General features: G+C 47.2%; 1 protein-coding gene across 1 annotated transcript; it reads right to left on the reverse strand.

The window, feature by feature from the left end:
- Window positions 1-14,778: 14,778 nt before the first annotated feature.
- LOC120684840 lies at window positions 14,779-16,694 on the reverse strand. The gene is made up of 2 exons (XM_039966706.1): window positions 16,233-16,694; window positions 14,779-15,117 (listed from the first exon to the last, which is right to left on the reverse strand). Exons 1-2 carry the CDS (start codon window positions 16,692-16,694, stop codon window positions 14,779-14,781), a joined length of 801 nt encoding a protein of 266 aa, XP_039822640.1.
- Between the last annotated feature and the right edge of the window lie 5,654 nt (window positions 16,695-22,348).

Here is a 22,348-nt window from a genome sequence, read left to right on the forward strand (position 1 = left end):
TGCGGGCATCGCCGTCGTCGGCGCGCCCACGCACATCATAAAGACTCTCCCTCACAGGAGGCTTCTTGATGTGATCGTGCACCGAGGGTGTCCTTGCGTCGTCCACCGCATCCGCCTTGCCCTTTCCTCCCGGTGGAGTGTGCACTGAGGCCCCGTGGCCCTGGTGTGCTGCCCCACCGGCCTTCGAAACCGCCGAGCACATGCGAGACACAGAGCTCTCAGCCTGCTGCACTGCAGCCTGCTCGATGAGCACCTTCGCCTCATTACGCAGGTTGTGTCCCTCGATCGTAGTGGGCTCCGGCATGGCTTGAAGCAGATAAGCCGCCGCGACAAGCTTCTGGCTGGCCCTTTTCAGTTCCAGCGATTTGTCGACATTGTCGTCGGCTAGGATCCGCTCCCGAGCGACGCGCCCCGCCACCTGAGCCCACGCACCGCACACGGTGCGCTCCTGCTCAACGTGGTACGTAGCAGTCATGTCTACCGACGCTCCTCTTCGAGCCTTTTTTCGAGCTCCGTGAGTTGTGCCAGCTGCGCCAGCCGCGCCACCGAGCTTGACGAAGCGGCGGGGTTCGGAGGGGGCGCCGCCACTTGGTTCGCTGGTGGGGGCTCCTCGTTGTTCCCGTCGTCGCTCGGCGCTCCGTCAACCACCCCATCCGCCAGCTCGACCATGAAGCACTCTCGGGTGGGATCGTAATCCCCCTCGCTGGAGTCTTCGGAGCAAGTGAGGTAGTAGTCTGTCGTGAGATGAAAAACCAGAAGGTGTTGAGGTCACGGACCCTGGAGTAGTCCTGCTCCATGGCCGTGAAGTTGTCCATGAAGAAGTTGATGTCATCGGCGATCGATCCCGCTGTGTCGGGGTAGGAGTCGTCGGGTGATGACGCAATGAGGTTGCAGATTGAGAGGAGGTGGTGACCTAGCAAGTCCTCGTACACGCTCATGCTGGTGCTGACCGACGAAGTGTAGGTAGCAGCCGTGTTACGCATCCCGAAGGGAAAAGGGCGATGGCGCAGTCGCGCCCTCCTTGGGAGGCTCTGGGGCCGCATTCGGTGGTGGTGCCGGCACAGATAGCACCGGAGCACGTGGTGACGAAGTGGCGACGCCATTAGCTGCGACGCTGGGCTACGATACATCAGCCTCAACCCACGTGGGGGAGCTGAGTCGTGCCACCATGCGTCGCTCCATGCGCGCTTGCCGCGCGCATTGGCCTGAGCGCCTATTGTGCCGGGTCGGCGGAGTCGGAGTGTCGGGGTTGGCTTCGGGCGGGAGAAGCTCCATGTCGAAACCGTTGCCGGTCGTGACGAAGTCGAGGCTCCCGAACCGAAGCATAGTGCCCGCCGGGAGTGGGCATGGCTCGTCCGCCATTCAGGAAACAAGAGAGAACGAAGACAAGATGTCACGCAGCGCACCCCCTACCTGGCGCGCCAACTGTTGGTGTCCTGACCCGGTGATCTGGCACCAACTAGTACGATGTTGCGTGATCCCTCACTCTGGATGGCTGATGCAAGAGGTAATACAGGGACACACAAGTTTATCCTGGTTCTGGCCGTGTGGCCGTACGTCCAACAAAGGGGTGTGTGAATGCACTGTACTATCTTGCACCGGGGGTGCCTGTAGTAGGGGGTACAAGTGAGGCGAGAGAGGGAGGGAAGCTCACAAGTCTCTGCTAGGTGATTGAGGCAAGTGCCAATATCGTGCTCCGGGGAGCGGGCGTATGCATGCGTGGAGGAAGAGAATGAGAGAGTAGAAGATCATGAAGATAGAGTCCGCCCCTCCTTTTATAGACACAAGGAGGGGCGGAGTACATGTATGGGAGGGGAAAAGTCACCATTCCTCCCCGAATCGGGGTGCACAGTGAACAACTACTGTAGAAAGTACGCTGTGGGACTCCGAAGATCATGGCGCCGGGCGTGCGGTTGTCCTGGGCGACATCCTGGCCTTGCAGAGATCACGCCGGCGTCCCTGCGGCTCTAGAGGGCGTCGTGGCGTCTCCTATAGAGGGTACCGTCCTCTGTGCGCAATGTGGCGGTGTCTCGAGGGTCCTGCAGGCGGGAGTCTTGCTCCGGTCAAGGCCTGGGCTGCGTTCAAGGGTTGCGCCCATGCTGTTCAAGGGTTCCCCGGTGGGGAAAGTACAAGGGAAGTACGGGGAGTTGGCGGCACAGTGGAAATAACAGTGCCGAGCACATTGGGACTGGGCATCGCAGGTTCCCACAGTGTCGTCACAGTGTCAGGGATGGTGGAGCAGTGACCGGAGTTGGCGGATGGGATCCCGGTCACAACCGCTGTGCGGAGTGGTGGTCTGACGCCGTCTGACCCGGGTGTTGCGGTGGAGTTGTTGGCATTTAATGCCTCCGTACAGCGGACGGGTGAGCAGACGGGTCACTAGTTTCCTCTGCCGAGGGGTAGCCTCGAGCGAGGTGGAGTTGGTCCTCTCTCCCGAGGGTAGGTTTGCTACCCTCGAGCGAGGCGGAGTTGGTTTGCTACCCCGAGGGTAGGTTCGCTACCCTCGAGCGAGGCGGAGGTGCGGGGTGTTGTCGAGGGCCTCAGCAGGGAAACCTCGAGCGAGGCGGAGATTGCTCCGCGGGTTCAAGCGGGGTGCGAATGGGCTGTACTGTAGAGCCAGGCCGTGGGCCGAGGCGAAGTGGGCCTCTTTGAGTCCTTTTCTTTCCTTCCGGTCGGGAGGAGACTGTAGGCCTTCGTGGGCCCGGTTGATTGTCATGTGTTTTGCGTTTTAAGGGTGATCTAGTCCCCTGGTTAGGGTACCCCTAATCATGGTACCCGACAGGCCTAGACTTGACCGATTATGACTTAATCAGTTGCACCAAGGAGGGTTTTGTTTCTGCAGTCCTAAAGCCAATGGAGAATCGGCTACAATTACTTCTATGATGCAGCAGGACAACAACACAGAGCCGACAGGTCAGACCGCTACCTCTGACTAGTCAGACCGGCCAGGACCGATCGGTCAAACCGGTGCGTCAGACCGGTCCAACACAGAGTGGCTGCAGCAGCGCATGGAGCACTATCGGGACAAGACGAATGATATGTGCGAGGCTATTGAAGACCTGGGCGACTTAGATAAGTTAGGCCGAGGTTTTACGTCGGCTGATCCTTTAGAAAAGGTAGATATTGGAGATGGTTCTATTTCTAGGCCGACTTTTGTAAATGCAAAGTTATCGGATGATTGTAAAGCCAATTTAATAAAACTATTAAAAGAATATGTCGATTGTTTTGCATGGGAATATTCTGAAATACCTAGATTGAGTCGTGATTTGGTTGAGCATCGGCTGCCGATTAAGGCCGGTTTTAGACCTTATAAACAACCTTCTAGGCGTTTTAATCCTGTCATGTATGACCGAATAAAGGAAGAAATTAATCGCTTATTAGATGCTGGGTTTATTCGGTCTTGTCGTTATGCGGAGTGGATCTCTAATATTGTGCCCGTTGAGAAGAAAGATTCGGGCAAGATTAGAGTTTGCATTGATTTTAGAGATCTTAATAAAGCTACGCTTAAAGATGAGTATCCTATGCCTATAGCCGATATGTTGATCAATGAGGCTTCTTGATGGTAATACGGGTTATAATCAAATCTTTATGGCCAAAGAAAACACGTCTAAAATGGCCTTTAGATGTCCTGGTTTTGTTGGTTTATTCAAATGGGTTGTCATGACTTTTGGTTTGAAGAATGCTGGTGCTACTTATCAAAGAGCTATGAATTTGATCTTCCATGATTTGATTGGCATTATATTGGAAGTTTATATTGATGATATTGTGATCAAATCGGCCGGCTTGATTCATCATTTGGCTGATTTGAGGCTTGCTCTTGAGAGGATGTGTCAGTATGGATTGAAGATGAACCTGCTTAAGTGTGCTTTTGGTGTATTGGCTGGGAAGTTCTTGGGCTTCATTATTCATGAGAAGGGCATAGAAATTGATCCAAAGAGAATTGAAGCCATGAAGAAAGTGGAGGCCCCTGCTTGCAAGAAAGACTTGCAAAAGTTTCTAGGCAAAGTGAATTACTTGAGAAGATTTATTTTTAATTTGTCCGGAAAGATAGATGAAGCTCTGGGAGAGGGTTATCGAGCATCACCTAAGAAGAATGACAAGTGTGACCCAAACCAGTTTGGGTTCATGCCTGGAAGGTCAACCATGGAGGCGATTTTCTTAATACGACAATTGATGGAGAGATATAGGGAGCAGAAGAAGGACTTGCACATGGTCTTTATTGACCTCGAGAAGGCGTATGACAAAGTACCGAGAAATATCATGTGGTGGGCCTTGGAGAAGCACAAAGTCCCAACTAAGTACATTACCCTCATCAAGGATATGTACAAGGATGCGACGACGTTTGTCCGGACATGTGATGGCGACACCACTGACTTTCCTATTAACATAGGCCTACACCAAGGGTCAGCATTGAGCTCTTATTTATTTGCTTTAGTGATGGATGAGGTCACAAGGGATATACAAGGTGAGATGCCTTGGTGTATGCTCTTTGCTGATGATGTGGTGCTAGTTGATGAGAGTAGGGCAGGGGTTAATAGGAAGTTAGAGCTGTGGAGACACACGTTAGAGTCGAAAGGGTTCAGACTTAGTAGGACCAAGACCGAGTACATGATGTGTGATTTCAGCGCGACTAGGCATGAGGGGGGAGACGTTACTCTAGATGGGCAAGTGGTGGCCCAGAAGGATACTTTTCGGTATTTAGGATCGGTGCTACAAAAGGATGGCGACATTGATGAAGATGTTAGGCATAGAATTTCAGCTGGGTGGTTGAAATGGCGTCAAGCTTCTGGCATCCTTTGTGACAAAAGGGTGCCACAAAAGCTAAAAGGCAAGTTCTATAGGACAGCAATTCGCCCGGCAATGTTATACGGTGCTGAATGTTGTCCTACAAAATGGCGACATATCCAGCAACTGAGTGTAGCAGAGATGCGGATGTTGCGGTGGTCTTGTAGGCACACAAGGAAGGATAGAGTCCGAAACGAAGCTATTCGGGATAGGGTCGGGTGGCACCAATTGAGGAGAAACTTACCCAACATCGGCTGAGATGGTTTGGACATGTCCAATGAAGGCCTCCTGAGGCGCTGGTGCATAGTGGGGTTCTTGAGCGGGTCGATAATGTAAAGAGGGGTAGAGGTAGACCTAAACTGACTTGGGATGAGTCGGTTAAGAGAGACCTTAAGGATTGGAATATCTTTAAAGAGATAGCTTTGGATAGGAGCGCTTGGAGACTAGCTATCAATGTGCCTGAACCATGACCTTTATTTCTTTTAGGTTTCATCTCTAGCCTACCCCAACTTGCTTGGGAAAAAAGGCTATGTTGTTGTTGTTGTTGTTGTCCGGAAAGATAGATGGTTTTACTCCTAGTCGTTGGTTAAAAAATGAAGCTGAATTTACTTGGGGGGCAGAGCAGCAAAAGGCTTTTGAGAAGATTAAGAAGTATTTGTCTTCACCCCCAGTTCTCAAGGCGCCTAAGAGAGGTATTCCTTTTAGGCTTTATGTGGCTGCGGAAGACAAAGTTATTGGTGCTGTTTTGACTCAAGAGACTGAAGGAAAGGAGTATGTTATCAGATATGTTGGCCGACGACTTATTGATGCGGAAACGAGGTATACATTTATTGAGAAATTATGCTTATCATTATATTATGCTTGTACCAAGTTTAGACATTATCTTTTATCAAGTACTTGCATAGTTACTTGTCAAGCCGATGTTATTAAGCATATGCTACAAAAGCCGATTTTGAGTGGTAGAATCGAAAAGTGGGCTTATGCGCTTGTTGAATATGATTTGGCCTATGAGTCTTTGAGAGATATTAAAGGCCAAATTGTAGCGGATTTTATTGTTGAACATCGAATTAATGATGAGCATTATTTGGAAGTCGGATATGTTACTTCACACCATGGAAGTTGTTCTTTGATGGATCAGCTTGTGATGATGGACAAGGGATTGGTGACGTTCTAATTTCTTCAAATGGTACTATTTTTGAGTTCTCAAATCGATTGGAGGAAGAGCGCACGAATAACCAAGTTGAGTATGAAGCACTTCTATTTGGCTTGGAATTCTTGGAATCGATGGGCATTAAACATGTGGAAGTTTATGGTGATTCACTTCTAGTGGTGCAGCAAGTATCCAAGGTATGCCAATGTTACAACGGTTCTTTAAATGCATATCTTGATAGATGTCTTGATATTATCTCTTGCTTTGATGAATTTGTAATCCGACATATTCCAAGAGATAGTAATCAGAAGGCGAATGCTCTGGCTCAGCAAGCATCTGGCTACAATGTTACTAAGAAATATTTTAACATGAGAAAGCCAATGCGAGCAACAGCTGAGTTACTGGTTCTGGACGAACCAGTCAGACCGGACGCTCCGACCGGTCTGACCGCCCAGACCGATCTGACCGGTCCAGAGACCGGTCTGACCGGTCAGATTGCTGAAAACAGCGAGTCGTCCGCCACTTCCAATTCCAAAGGGAAGGCCGAGGTTGCTGATTGGAGGGTGCCTATTGTGACATTTAAAGGACCCTGGTCATGGTGCGGAGAGAAGTATTCGGTGTTTGGCATTTAAATACACTTTGATCGACGATGAGCTTTATCGTCGAACCGCCGAAGATATACTTCTCAAGTGCTTAGATTCTGATCAGGCCCGTGTTGCTATGGGAAAATTTCATGAAGGCATTTGTGCTACACATCAGTCGGCTCCTAAAATAAAGTGGTTACTCAGGAGAGCCGGTTTCTATTGGCCAACTATGATGGCGGATTGTTTTAGATATTATAAAGGGTGTGAAGAATGTCAGTGATTTAGCAATGTCCAGTTAGTGCCTGCTGCGTTATTGCATCCTATTATCAAGCCATGGCCGTTCAGAGGTTGGGGGTTGGATTTCATTGGTCAGATTAATCCCCCTTCTTCAAAGGGACACCGTTTCGTGTTGGTTACTACGGATTATTTTACTAAGTGGACCGAAGCAGTTCCGTTGAAGAATATGACACATCGGGAGGTAATTGAGTTTATAACGGAGCATATTATTCATAGGTTCGGTATTCCTCAAACTTTGACAATGGATCAAGGTTCATCTTTTATTTCTAAGGAGGTACGTGATTTTGCCGAATCATACATGATTAAGATACTCAATTCATCTCCATATTATGCTCAGGTCAATGGTCAGGCCAAGCCTAGTAATAAGATCTTGATAAAGCTCATCAAGAAGAAGATAGAGGAGAATCCCAGGAGGTGGCATGAGGTTTTATCTGAGGCATTGTGGGCTCATCATATATCTAGACATAGTGCTACTAAAGTAACTCCTTTTGAGCTTGTTTATGGTCAAGAGGTCGTTTTGCCTGTTGAGGTGAATCTGGACACTTATAGATTGGCTAAACAAAATGACATTTCTACTGTTGATTACTATGACTTGATGATGGACAATATTGATGAAGTAAGCGACAAGTGGATGCAAGCTTTGAAGCAAATTGAGAAGGACAAGCTTCGGGTGGCTAGAGCTTACAACAAGAAGGTAAGAGCAAAATCTTTTCAGGTTGGTGAGCTGGTTTGGAAGACAATATTGCATCTTGGGACAAAGAGCAATAAGTTCGGCAAGTGGTCGCCAAGTTGGGAAGGACCGTACAAGATCGTCAAGGTTATCTTCGGGAATTCTTATATGGTGGAGACGATGCAAGGAGAGCGTCTTCCACAGGCACTTAGTGGAAGATACTTAAAGAAATAATACCCCAGCGTGTGGCAAGACGCTTGAAGATGAAGGTGGCCGGTATAGAGTATCGCCCTTAGCATTATTTTAGCCTTGTACTTTCTATTCAAATTTATGTAACTAGGCAAGCTTTTGGTATTTGCTTTTTGGCTTGCAAAGCTCACCAAAAAGGCAGGGGGGCATATGTTGGAGGCCAAAATTGGCAAACACCGAGGCCGACCGGTCAGACCGGTCTGGGACTGTGCAATCCAAGTAGAGTTAGAGAATGTAATTTGGAATCCGTTTGTAACTCAATTTGGAAGGGGTACGTCTTCCCCGGCCTATAAATATAAAGGCCACAGCCGATTTAGGTCCTTCTACCCAATCGAATCAATCAATTTACACTTTTTCTATTTTTCTCCAAACCCTAGCTTTTCCAACCTCGTGCTGTTCTTTGCTCATCTCTACGGCGTTCAAGGGCATCTTGAGTGGCTTGCCGACCTCAAGACACCCCTAGATCTGCGAGCTCTGGCGGGGTCCCTCCCGAGCTCGTGGTTTTAGGTCTTCGTGAAGCTTCTCTACGTCCGACTAGTCTGACCGGTCGCCCGTGAGCTTCGTCCGGTTCTGATCGTTGCGATCCTGCGCGTTCTAGCGCTTGTGTGTTGGCCAATTCTGCGTCAACAGATTCAAATCGATAACTAAGCTATATATATATCAAATCTTGTACTGGGGATCAAAGATAATAGAGCCATACAAGAAAAGACACAAGTCGTGGTGGGACTCAACTGATGCAGCTCTGCTTGTTGAAGAACTCATCGAGAAGCTATATTACTTGTACTGCTCAGGGTTGGTGTTGAGCCGAAAAAATAATTGTATTGATTGATTGAGAGAAATTTTTATAATCACCAGGGTATATATTTATAGCCTTAACTAATGACTACTGGTTGAACCGTAGAAATCTTGATTAAGAAATATCTAAACAAAAGAAAATAGTAAGATACAAGGACTCTAATTTTGTTTCTTGCATAGTCAGAAGATTCCTCACTGGCATAGGTTTCCTTCCATATACTCTATGAGCCATAAAATTATTAAAGGTTTCCTTCCATATACTCTATGAGCCATAAAATTATCAAATTTTGGTTGCTTAGTTTCATCCTAGAATAATCAAAGCAACCATTCTAGTCCACGATGGGATTGTACTGGGCTGCTCTCACTTTTTATTTGATTGTACTGGGCCCTCCTCCTCTCACGGGCCGCTCCATCTCCTCCTGTGCTAGGCCGCTCCCACTTTCTCCTACCTTGGGCATCTTCCGGTAAAATATGCCGATTTCAGTGATATGTAGCCGTGTCCACTATGGGACGCCCATATAGGAGAAGGACAAAATTAAGGGGGTTTGGGTTCGTTAAAAAAAATAAGGGGGTTTGGGGGGTTTAGGAAATAAAACTTTGTACTTTGTGGATGAATCCTAGCTTCGAGTGAAAGTGGAATGGATATTACATATTATGTACAACTAGATAATCTTTATATCATTTAGGGTATATATCATTGTCTCTGAGATTGAGTATGCTCTTAATTAGTATATACTCATTATGATAATGGAAAAGGAATGTGTGAGGAACCAGCCCAAGTTGATCTCGTTTAATCAAGTTATCGTCCATTGATCAACTAGATTAAAAAGAGCCAACCCTGGTAGTCCTTGGAATGTGTCATGAGCACCGCCCAGGATTTAAACACACTCCACTTGCACAACATATAGACATCGTCACACAAGCACAACCGTACATAGAGTTTAGATTACATAAAAGAGGTTCAAGTACAAGGACATCAAGTTTCAGAGTTTTGCAGCGGAAAGTTCTACGTCGCATTCACTCCATACATAGTACAAAATACAAGGTTAACACTATATGCCGATAGTGCCCTTCTCATAGCCACCGTCCATCTACTCCTCACCCGCACCTCCGTCCGCGGGGTAGAAGTACCCAAATACGGCCTCCGACTGCAGATCACCTACAATAACTTTAACGATAGCACCATGAGTACAAAAGGTACTCGCAGGACTTATCCAATATGGGTATATACTATCCCGACCTCAAGGAGAATGCATTTGGTTAGTAGCAAGGATAGGGTATGGTATTTAACTTTTGCATAAAAGCATCTATCTTTGATCAAGTTATAATAAGCAAAAGACAAGCATCTAAAATCTCTAAGTCATACATCAATACAATTGCATAAGTAAAGTGATCATATATAACTTGAGATCAATCTTCCATGAACATCATCACGAAACTTTACAATGGTGCGAACCTCAAAGAGCGTGCTCACTGTCCGAGAGCGTGGCTATTGCAATAGATTAAAAACCCTGCAGGGGGTACAACTTTACCCACACGAGGCTAAGACCGACGCCCATACCCACGGCCAAGGATAAGGGTTGATTCATACCTCAACCGTTCACACAAACACAACCGACTATGAGCGAACAGTCGGGAAGGACAAGTGCACCGAAACCGTCGATCACACTCCATCACGACCCGCACCGAATCCGATCAAGGCAAGGTGGGACTTATGCTAATTGGCTTGCCTTCCCATTATCAAGTTTGTGGTTTGTACTAAAAAGGTGCTCAAGAGACCGCGACCAAGGAGACGGTCCTTAACCAACTGAAGCAAGACTAACCATTTGGACTCCTTTCCGTCATGGCCCTACCATTCTTGCCCGAGTCCGAATCGCAATTCATAGTTGCTCAAATTTTAATCATCATCATCTAGGAGCGTAGAATTAACCAAGCATCCTATAACTCGCGAGCGGTGGTCCCTTGCCACCTCTCGACTTCTACCGAAACTATGCAAGGCTAAGCATGTCATTCGTGACACCTAACAAGCATACTCATCTATGGGGGATTCTCCTAAGCAAGGTTGGTAATTTATCAAATAGGTTCTAATAAAGCATTGATATATATATATATATATATATATTTATATATTTATATATATATATAGTAACTCATGCACAACCAAGACACTTAAATAGACTTCGTTGATCCAAAATAGGGGAGAGAAGTATGCTTAGGTGCCTGCCTTGAGTCTCAAAAGAAGCGTCATCACCCTCGGGCTCCGGTTCACCCTCTTCTTGCTCTGGCGTCACGGTCTCTACACGAATGCACATGATGCTTGATAATGAGTATGTCATGAATGTATGCAACAATGGGTAGCTGACATGAGGATACATGTATAAATAAAGAGAAAATATGGTATAGAGGCTGGATATATGGTGCATGAGTGGGTTGTTCATGTGTACGAGAATGGGTGCTGAATAGGCAAGGGCGGACCGTCCAGGTTAGGGGAACGGACTGTCTGGTTTGAACGGCGGACCAAGTGGCGGACCGTCCGCCGGTCAGGTGCGGACTGTGTTGGGTGAAAATATGCTCTCTGACTAAATCATGGACCGTCCGCGTAGGTTAAGCGGACCGTCCGCCTCTCAAATTTTGAAAGGCTAGAAATCGTGCAGAGGCTCTATTGATTTGGGTGGGGATCTGGCGGACCGTCTGGCCATGTCGGGCAGACCGTCCGCGACACGGCCGAGGCTCACCGGCGAGTTCGCCGCCGGCGATTCCGGCCACGGTTTGGTGTGGGGTTTGATCCTAGAGGTTTCTGGGAGTCTAGGGAGTTCACTTTAGTTACTAAATCTCACATGCATTAGGATTTCGAAACTCTAGGTCAACAATGGTGATTGGGCTCTAGGTGAGTTCTTAGCTTCAAATCCTAGGGCAATGCGGGATGGATCGAGGAGGGGAAACACTCACCGGCGTCGAGTAGGATACCGGCAAGGGCTTCAAGGCGACGGGGAAGGCATGGAGTAGCTCGGGGTTGTCTTTTTTGGTTGGAGCTTGAGGGAGGAGATGGAGTAGAAGAAGAACTTGTTGGGGAAGCTCCTCCCCAAGGAAGAAGAGGAGATCGGGGCAGTGTAGCTCGTCAGCATCGTTCCTTGGCGTTCTCTGGCGATGCTCCGGCGAGGTAGGGCTTCAATGGCAAGAGAGGAGGAAGGGGAGCTCCTCCATGGCTTAGCTAGAGAGAGAAGTGTTTGGGGAGAGTGGGAGGGGGAGAAAGAGAGCTGGGATATGGTTCCCAAGTGAAGAGGGGTCGGGCTGACGAGTGGGGCCCGAGGGTGGGACATGGCGCCCAGACTCAGCGCACATGACACGCACCAGAGATGCACTGGCGGACCGTCCACAAGTGAGGAGCGGACCGTCCGCGGATGGGTGATGTGGCAGTGAAGTCGATGTGTCCGAGGTTAACTGTGGTCGGCCACGTGGCATAACTGTGGACCGTCCGCCGTATAGGGGCTAATTATCCTAAGTGTTGATTCTCTCCTTAAATGGAAGCTAATTATGCTTAATGTTTAATGATGCACATGATGACAAATTTAGCTCGTTAATCAACATAGGGCTGTTACAAATTCTCCCCCCGTTGGGAAAATCTCGTCCCGGGATTTGGCTAAGGACCTAAAAAGAGGGCAGATTGTCCGCGGGGTCTGGCAAACCGTCTGGAGATCAGAGGAGAAAAGTTACCAGAGAGGGGTGTGCTCGGTGAGGTTCGGGGTTTATCCACGTCAGACTGTCCGGTCCAGATATGCGGACCGTCCGCAGTTAAAAGACTGAAAGCTCTAAGTTTTGGGTTGGTTCTGTGTAAAACTGGGCGAGTCTACTGTGGACCGTCCGCGACGTATTGGCGGACTGTCCGCCAGTAAAACTAGCAGGACAACAAGTTTCTAGGAGGGTTTTGGTACAACTTTTGGGATCTACGGCAGACTGTCCGCGGTTGAAAGCCGGACTGTCCGTAGGTGTTTTTGGCTGGGAGACACAGATTGCAGGCTCTCTGTTGGGATTGAAGTTTTGTATGGCGGACCGTCCGTGGCAGAAGGCCGGACCATCCGCGAGTCAGAAAAAATGTCCAGAAATAGCTCAGCTAAGAGTAGATATTATCAAAGTATGGAGCATCCAACACAGAAATTTCTCAGATTTGGTGGCAATCAACTTAGAACCAATAAGAAGATATTGAGTAAGATAGATGGGAGGATTGCGAATGCACATATCCGTTTTCGAATAAATCGGGATAGGATTGCCGAAATTGATCTTCTTGCTCCCATGTCGCTTCTCGCTCGGAATGGCGACTCCATTGGACTTTCACAAATTTGGTGGTTTTGTTTCTAGTCTTGCGTTCCGCTTAATCAAGAATTCGAATAGGATGCTCTTTGTAAGAAAGATTCGGTTGGATATCAAGATCTTCATAATTGGTGGCTTCTATAGGAACTCTTAGGCATTTCCTTAATTGAGAGACATGGAACACATTGTGGATTGTTGATAGAGATTGTGGCAACTCCAATTGATAAGCGACAGCCCCACACCTTGCCAAAATCCGAAATGGACCAACATAGCGGGGAGCAAGCTTTCCTTTCTCTTGAAATCGTTGTGTGCCCCTGAAAGGTGTAACCTTGAGATAGGCATAATCACCAACTTTAAAATATAGTTCCCGTCTTCCACGGTCTGCATATTGCTTTTGGCGAGATTGAGCTGCTCGTAGTCGCTCTTGAATGGTTTTTACTTTTTCCTCGGCCTCCATAACAATGTCTGGGCCAAAGTATACTCGCTCTCCGGATTCCGACCAATTGAGAGGAGTTCTACAACTCCGCCCATACAAAGCTTCAAATGGAGACATCCCAATGCTTGCTTGGTAACTATTGTTGTAGGAAAATTCAGCAAATGGTAAACATTCATCCCAATTCTTTCCATAAATAATTGCACAAGATCTGAGCATATCTTCAAGAATTTGATTGACTCGCTCAGTTTGACCACTAGTTTGAGGATGATAAGCTGCGCTAAAAGTGAGATCGGTGCCCATAGCATCATGGAGACTTTTCCAAAATCGAGCGGTGAATTGAGGACCTCTATCGGAGACTATGGATTGAGGAACTCCATGAGGACAAACAATTTTGGTGAGGTAGAGCTCGGCATACTTATCAACGGTATATCTATCTTTCACCGGAAGGAAGTGAGCTGATTTAGTGAGACGATCCACAACGACCCAAATAGAATTGTACCCATGGAGAGTACGAGGAAGCCCGGTAATAAAATCCATGGATATATTCTCCCACTTCCAAGAAGGAATAGGAAGAGGTTGGAGAGTTTCGGCCGGCTTGAGATGTTCGGCCTTCACTCTTTGGCAAACGTCACATTCAGCTACATATCTTGCAATCTCCCTCTTCATGCAAGTCCACCAAAATTTCTTCTTCAAGTCTTGTACATCGTGTTGCTACCGGGACGGATAGAAAATTGAGATTCATGAGCTTCATCAAGAATTTTCTTTCTAAGCCTGAAATTCTTTGGAACCACCAATCGTTTTCCAAACCAAAGAATTCCTTGATCATCGAGCTTGAAACACTTGAGTTTGTCTTCATTGATTCTTGCTCTAAGCTTCATCATGCCTTTGTCTTCATGTTGAGCTTTCTTGATTTCATCAATGAGGTTAGAAGTGATAATTAAAGAAGTAAGTGACTCATGCTCTACCATAGAGAGATTTAACTTCCGGAAATCTTCACAAAGAGTGTTGGCTCCGGATCGAGTACGCAAGCAATGGCATTGGACCTATCGGCTCAAAGCATCGGCAACCACATTGGCCTTGCCGGGATGATAGTGAACCTCTAGTTTGTAGTCCTTGATTAATTCCAACCACCTTATTTGCCTCATATTGAGTTCCGCTTGAGTGAAGATATATTTAAGGCTTTGATGATCGGTATAGATATTGCAAGAATTTTCAAGAAGATAATGATGCCATAACTTGAGAGCATGAACAACGGCTGCAAGTTCAAGATCATGGGTCAGATAATTTTCTTCATGACGTTTCAATTGACGTGAAGCATAAGCAATGACTCGGCCTTCTTGCATAAGAACACAACCAAGTCCAATCCTAGATGCATCACAATACACATCGAATCCCTTAGTGATGTCCGGTTGAGCAAGAACCGGAGCGGTAGTGAGTTTGGTCTTGAGGGTTTGAAAAGCATTCTCACAAGAATCGGTCCACTTGAACTCTACACCTTTCTTTGTCAATCGGTCATAGGCTTAGAAATTTTGGAGAAATTTTCAATGAACCTACGGTAATAACCCGCAAGTCCAAGAAAACTCCGGATCTCACTAACATTTTGAGGTTGCTTCCAATCGAGCACATCCTTCACCTTGCTTGGATCCACAGCTACACCATTTTCTGAAAGAATATGCCCAAGAAAAGCCACTTCCTTGAGCCAAAATTCACACTTGCTAAACTTGGCATAGAGACGATGATCACAAAGCTTTTGAAAAACAATGCGAATATGCTCGGCATGCTCTTCCTCAGTCTTGGAGCAGATAAGAATGTCATCGATGAAAATCACCACAAAGACATCAAGCTCTTTGAAAAAGATAGAATTCATGAGATACATGAAATATGCCGGGGCATTGGTTAACCCAAATGACATAACTATGTACTCATAAAGCCCATATCGAGTAGAGAAAGCCGTCTTGGGAATATCCTCCACTCGAATTTTAATTTGATGATATCCCAGGCGAAGATCAATCTTGGAAAAGAATTTAGCACCCACTAATTGATCAAATAAGATGTCAATCCTAGGAAGAGGATATTTGTTTTTCACGGTCACTTCATTCAACGGTCGGTAGTCCACACACATCCTTAGGCTACCATCTTTCTTTGAGACAAATAGAACTGGGCATCCCCAAGGTGAGGAGCTCGGACGAATAAATCCCTTGTCAAGAAGAATTTGCAATTGCTTCTTCAATTCAGCTAGTTCATTGGGAGGCATACGATATGGTCTTTTAGATACCGGGGCCGTTCCAGGGAGTAGCTCAATAACAAACTCAACTTCCCGGTCGGGATGCATCCCCGGCAATTCTTCGGGAAAAACATCCGGAAATTCGCACACCACCGGAATTGCCTCTAACTCCGGCACAATGGTGGCATTAAGAGCATGAAGTTGAGAGCCCAATTTCTCATGGAGATAGAGAGAAACCCGCTTTCCGGAAGGGTGCCTAAGTTCAATAGAGTGAGGGTTGCACCGAATAATCCCATCATATTTAGTCATCTAATTCATCCCAATTATGACATCCAGGTCTTCTAAATCAATGACCACAAAGTTTACCATGAAAATCAACCCCGATACTTCAAGTTGAGCTAAATTGACCACTTCCTTAGAAACTAATGTTGCTCCGGGAGCATCAATGATAAATGGAGTAGGTACTACCCGGACAGGAAAATTGTGTTCTATGGCAAACTTTCTACTCATGAAGGAATGAGATGCACCGGAATCAAATAATGCTCGAGTGGGTTTAGAATTGATAGAAACCATACCAACAAGAACTTGCATGTCCTCACTAGCTTCTTCCGCCGTGATATGATTCAACTTGCCACGCTTGGAATTTTGACCATTCCTCCCATCTTGGTGAGGAGGAGGAGTTGGTGGGTTTGGAGCATTGCCGGCTCCACCCTTTCTTGGAGAGGGACACTCACGAGAGATGTGGCCTTGCCCGCCACAATTGAAGCATGGCCCACGAGAGGTATTTCCACCACCGCCTCCCGGCTGCCCCATAGCACGAGGAGCTTGACCTTGGGGAGCCGGAGGACGGCGTGCCATCCACATGGGTTGAGCAGCACCAAAACCCGGCGCACGGGGTGGAGGAGGAAGTGCCCGTGCAGGGGGCGTTGCGAGTTACCACCGGTTGAAGAAGAGGCAGCCCGCTTGCGGTTCTCCATATCAATCTTACGGTTCTCATTCTTAAATGCATTCATCTTGTACTCAGCCTTGATCGCCTTGCTAACCATGTCATTGAAATCCCGAAAATCTGTGGTAGAGAGATGAGATTGTAGCTTCAAAGATAGCCCATTCATGAAATGATCTTGCTTCTTCTCATCCGTGTTGACATCTTCCAAGGCATATTGGGCAAGATAATTGAAGGTGTTGACATACTCCATCACGGGTTTGTTGCCTTGGCGCAACCTACGGAACTCATCCCTCTTGATGTTGAGCACACTCTTGGGAATGTGATATGCACGAAAAGCCTCACGAAATTCAGCCCAAGTCACTTGGTGACCTTCACCAACTTGTGCCATGTATCCATGCCACCAAGCTCCTGCGGCATCACGAAGTTGATGAGCCGCATAATTGACCTTCTCTTGATCATTGCACTGAATAAGACCAAATTTTTGCTCTATGGCACGCAGTCAAAAATCAGCATCCAAAGGCTCCTTTGATCCACGGAAGATAGGAGGGTCAGTGGCCATGAAAGTGGAATGACCATGGCATTGACCACCATGTCCCTGTCCTCCCAAGTGCTGCACAATGGCTTGCATAATCTGATTTTGCGTTTGTCGGCTCTCCTCCGACCTTCTAAGGATCTCCACAAGGGTTGGGTGCAATGGAGGAGGAGGGGGCAAATTGTCATCCCCACCGGCGCCTCCATCTTGAGCCATCCTGCCGCCAACCACAAATGAGGTGAGCGACCGGGAGAAGGAAAATTGATACAATATCATTGCACAAGAGAGAATTGCACAACCATATAGAATATCAACCACAAATATGTGAGAATAAATAAAAGATCGACATCATAGATAGGATGGATCAAGAATGATGGAACAAGAATTTTTGGACCACAACTAGAGAGTTATTCATAAGAGATACCCATGGTTCTATTAGTAAGCTACATATTGCCATAAAACATATGCATGAATGATGATAAATGATAACATGTCGCACCCATACGCATATTTCATACGTCACATAACTAGAATAACGGAGGTTCACATAGATAAATAATAGTACCATACATAGGCATCATAGCTAATTAGTGTCTCACACGGTCTCACCAATTAACTATTTGATTACATAAAATAGGCGGTACATTATAATGAGTCACATAGCTCGAGGAGTCTCATAGCTGCCAAAGGTTTACATAAATATTTAGAAGGGACCATAGGGACCTCTCGCGAAGTACGGTGGAAAGTCATCAAGAAGGTGATATTGAGGGGATCCAGTGTCTTCGGGGTTCTCCGGGTGAGTGAGGGGTGCATGTTCACTTCCAAAGATGATCTCTCTAGTCAAAGTTGTGGGGGCAAAGCGGCGCACACGCAGCCCATTAGACATACGTGCTTGCCCCACCATATGCTGAGGAAGATATATGCCTTGGACTAAAGGAAAGCGAAGCTCCAATGGTGCCACCTCATGTGGGGTGTAATCATTGGGTCCATACAACACATCTTAGGCACTCGGCCCATGCAAACATACATATCCATGGTGCGTTGCAATTCATTGAAGCAACGTCTTGTCTCCCTTAACTCCGCTCGGATGCAACGGAGGCTTCGGTCTTGTGCCGCCACCAACTCGGACATACGCCTTTCATACAAGCTAGCACCTCCCATTCCCATCTCAAACACATTCACACCTTGCAATGGTCCTTGAATTGGGAAGTGAGTGAATGGATGACGCTCCAACTCGATTACTTCTTGGCGGAGAATTGCCATGGCCTTGTACGCCACTTCTTGGATTGCCATCTCAATTGAAGTTCCATGAGCTGAAATATTGTGAGCTTCCGTGACCCCTTCAACAAAGCGTCTTGGGATGAACACGGTGGCAACATAGTCTACCATGCCCGGCCCAAGTCCCCTCGCAAAGACCGAATACTCCGGCCTCCGCGAGAAGTTGCCTCTCCAAAGCATCTCGGCAAGGAGTGGAGGAAAGCCTTCCGCCTCCTCGGCCCGAGTCACCATGACCAATTGGCCCAAGTTCCCGTTCATCTATCATGAGTAAGACAAGATGAGTTAGTGAACATATTTATAGCAACTAATGTGCAGCCCATAAGGTAAGAAAAGTAGCTCTAGGGAAGATAAATATATATACACCATAGAAGAAATATAGCCTTAAGAAAAGTAAAATTTTACAAGTACTAGATTATAAGTGATCACCATTTTGTTCCTAAACGTGCCTCACACCAAAATTTTAGTGATAACCATGCATGGAATGCAACCATAGCTCTGATGCCACACTGTGAGGAAACAGCCCAAGTTGATCCTGTTTAATCAAGTTATCATCCATTAATCAACTAGATTAAAAAGGGCCAACCCCGGTAGTCCTTGGAATGTGTCATGAGCACCGCCCAGGATTTAAACACACTCCACTACAACATGTAGACATCGTCACATAAGCACAACCATACATAGAGTTTAGATTACATAAAAGAGGTTCAAGTACAAGGACACCAAGTTTCAGAGTTTTACAGCGGAAAGTTCTACGTCGCATTCACTCCATACATAGTACAAAATAGAAGGTTAACACTCTATGCCGATAGTGCCCTTCTCATAGCCACCGGCCATCTACTCCTCACCCGCACCTCCGTCCGCGGGGTAGAAGTACCCAAAGACGACCTTCGACTGCGGATCACCTGCAACAACTTTAACGATAGCACCATGAGTACAAAGGTACTCGCAGGGCTTATCCAATATGGGTATATACTATCCCGACCTCAAGGAGAATGCATTTGGTTAGTAGCAAGGATAGGGTATGGTATTTAACTTTTGCATAAAAGCATCTATCTTTGATCAAGTTATAATAAGCAAAAGACAAGCATCTAAAATCTCTAAGTCATACATCAATACAATTGCATAAGTAAAGTGATCATATATAACTTGAGATCAATCTTCCATGAACTGCATCACGAAACTTTACAATGGTGCGAACCTCAAAGAGCGTGCTCACTATCCGAGAGCGCGGCTATTGCAATAGATTAAAAACCCCGCAGGGAGGTACAACTTTACCCACACGAGGCTAAGACCAACGCCCATACCCACGGCCAAAGATAAGGGTTGATTCATACCTCAACCGTTCACACAAACACAACCGACTATGAACGAACGGTCGGGAAGGACAAGTGCACCGAAACCGTCGATCACACTCCATCACGACCCGCACCGAATCCGATCAAGGCAAGGTGTGACTTATGCTAATTTGCTTGCCTTCCCATTATCAAGCATGTGGTTTGTACTAAAAAGGTGCTCAAGAGACCGGCGACAAAGGAGACGGTCCTTAACCAACTCAAGCAAGACTAACCATTTGGACTCCTTTCCGTCATGGCCCTACCATTCTTGCCCGAGTCCGAATCACAATTCATAGTTGCTCACATTTTAATCATCATCATCTAGAAGCGTAGAATTAACCAAGCATCCTATAACTCGCGAGCGGTGGTGCCCTTGCCACCTCTCGACTTCTACCGAAACTATGCAAGGATAAGCATGTCGTTCGTGACACCTAACAAGCATACTCATCTATGGTTGATTCTCCTATGCAAGGTTGGTAATGCATCAAATAGGTTCTAATCAAGCATTGATATATATATAGTAACTCATGCACAACCAAGGCACTTAAATAGACTTCGTTGATCCAAAATAGGGGAGAGAAGTATGCTTAGGTGCCTGCCTTGAGTCTCAAAAGAAGCATCATCACCCACGGGCTCCGGTTCACCCTCTTCTTGCTCCGGCGTCACGGTCTCTACACGAATGCACATGATGCTTGATAATGAGTATGTCATGAATGTATGCAACAATGGGTAGCTGACATGAGGATACATGTATAAATAAAGCCAAAATATGGTATAGAGGCTGGACATAAGGTGCATGAGTGGGTTGTTCATGTGTACGAGAATGGGTGCTGAACAGGCAAGGGCGGACCGTCTGGGTTAGGGGAGCTGATTGTCCAGTCTGAACGGCGGACCAAGTGGTGGACCATCCGCCGGTCAGGTGCGGACCGTGTTGGGTGAAAACATGCTCTCTGACTAAATTACGGACCGTCCACATAGGTTAAGAGGACCGTTCGCCTCTCAAATTTTGAAAGGCTAGAAATCGTGTAGAGGCTCTGTTGATTTGGGTGGGGATCTGGCGGACCGTCCGGCCATGTCGGGCGGACCGTCCGCGACACGGCCGAGGTTCACCGGCGAGTTCGCCGCCGGCGATTCCGGCCACGGTTTGGGGTGGGGTTTGATCCTAGAGTTTCCTGGGAGTCTAGGGAGTTCACTTTAGTAACTAAATCTCACATGCATTAGGATTTCAAAGCTCTAGGTCAACAATGGTGATTGGGCTCTAGGTGAGTTCTTGGCTTCAAATCCTAGGGCAATGGGGGATGGATCGGGGAGGGGAAACACTCACCGGCATCGAGTAGGATACCGGCAAGGGCTTCAAGGCGACGGGGAAGGCTTGGAGTAGCTCGGGGTCATCTTTTTTGCTTGGAGCTTGAGGGAGGAGATGGAGTAGAAGAAGAACTTGTTGGGGAAGCTCCTCCCCAAGGAAGAAGAGGAGATCGGGGCGGTGTAGCTCGTCAGCGTCGTTCCTTGGCGTTCTCCGGCGATGCTCCGGCGAGGTAGGGCTTCAATGGCAAGAGAGGAGGAAGGGGAGCTCCTCCATGGCTTAGCTAGAGAGAGAAGTGTTTTGGGAGAGTGGGAGGGAGAGAGAGAGCTGGGAGATGATTCCCAGGTGAAGAGGGGTCGGGCTGATGAGTGGGGCCCGAGGGTGGGACGTGGCGCCCAGACTCTACGCGCATGATATGCTCCAGAGATGCACTGGCGGACCGTCCGCGAGTGAGGAGCGGACCGTCCGCGGATGGGTGACGTGGCAGGGAAGTTGATGTGTCCGAGGTTAACTGTGGTCGGCCATGTGGCATAACTGCGGACCGTCCGCCCTATAGGGGCGGACTATACGCCACTACCATAATCAGTGGATTATCCTAAGTGTTGATTCTCTTCTTAAATGTGAGCTAATTATGCTTAATGTTTAATGATGCACATGATGACAAATTTAGCTCATTAATCAACATTGGGCTGTTACAGAATGATTGTTGAGATATGCTAATAAACTAAGGGGAAGACAACCAAACTATGCCATGACCCATGAGCGAATAAAAATCAGAACATGGTCATTGAAGAATGGTTTTTAAGTATATTTACATTGTGGTATGACTGAAAAATAAGATATAATTGTGGTTCCCTGTCATAAGGTAACATCTAAGGAATTGGGAAGTTGTGCTGTGCAAACAAATTTTGATATTACTTTTTTTATTTTAAACTACATGTTTGTTGACTCAGTATATTAGTTTTAGGTGGTGTTTGGTTGGAGAGCGGAGTAGTATGGAACATTTCCATTCTATAGAGGGATGGAATGGCTCTACACTCTGTGTTTGGTTCGAGAGAGGGAATTGCTCCATTTTCAGTTTGGTTGGAGGGATGAGGATCAACGGGCTCTTATTCCGTTAACTCCCATTTTTTTAGGGCCCACCTGTCATACAATGCTACCTTCTCCCTCGTCTCCCCTTCTTGAGAGGCGTTACTCACCATTGCCGCTTCCCCAAGGCCGGCGCTGCGAGTTCAAAAAAAAAAGGTCGGCGCTACCTGGCTCGTGGAGCAGCAACGCGACTGGGGCTGGCGCGGCAGGGCCCGACGAGCAGCGGCTGGATTGGCGTGTGGAGGGGCGTCATGGCCCGGCGAGTGGCTGTGCAGCTGGCAGAGGCACGCGGAGGGGTGGTGCGCTGTGATGAGTGGCGGTGCGTGGATGGGAGGCGCGGCTTGCCGAGGGCCGGCGGAGCAAAATGA

Source organism: Panicum virgatum, chromosome 8N (assembly GCF_016808335.1).
Source record: "Panicum virgatum strain AP13 chromosome 8N, P.virgatum_v5, whole genome shotgun sequence".
NCBI classification, from domain to species: domain Eukaryota; kingdom Viridiplantae; phylum Streptophyta; class Magnoliopsida; order Poales; family Poaceae; genus Panicum; species Panicum virgatum.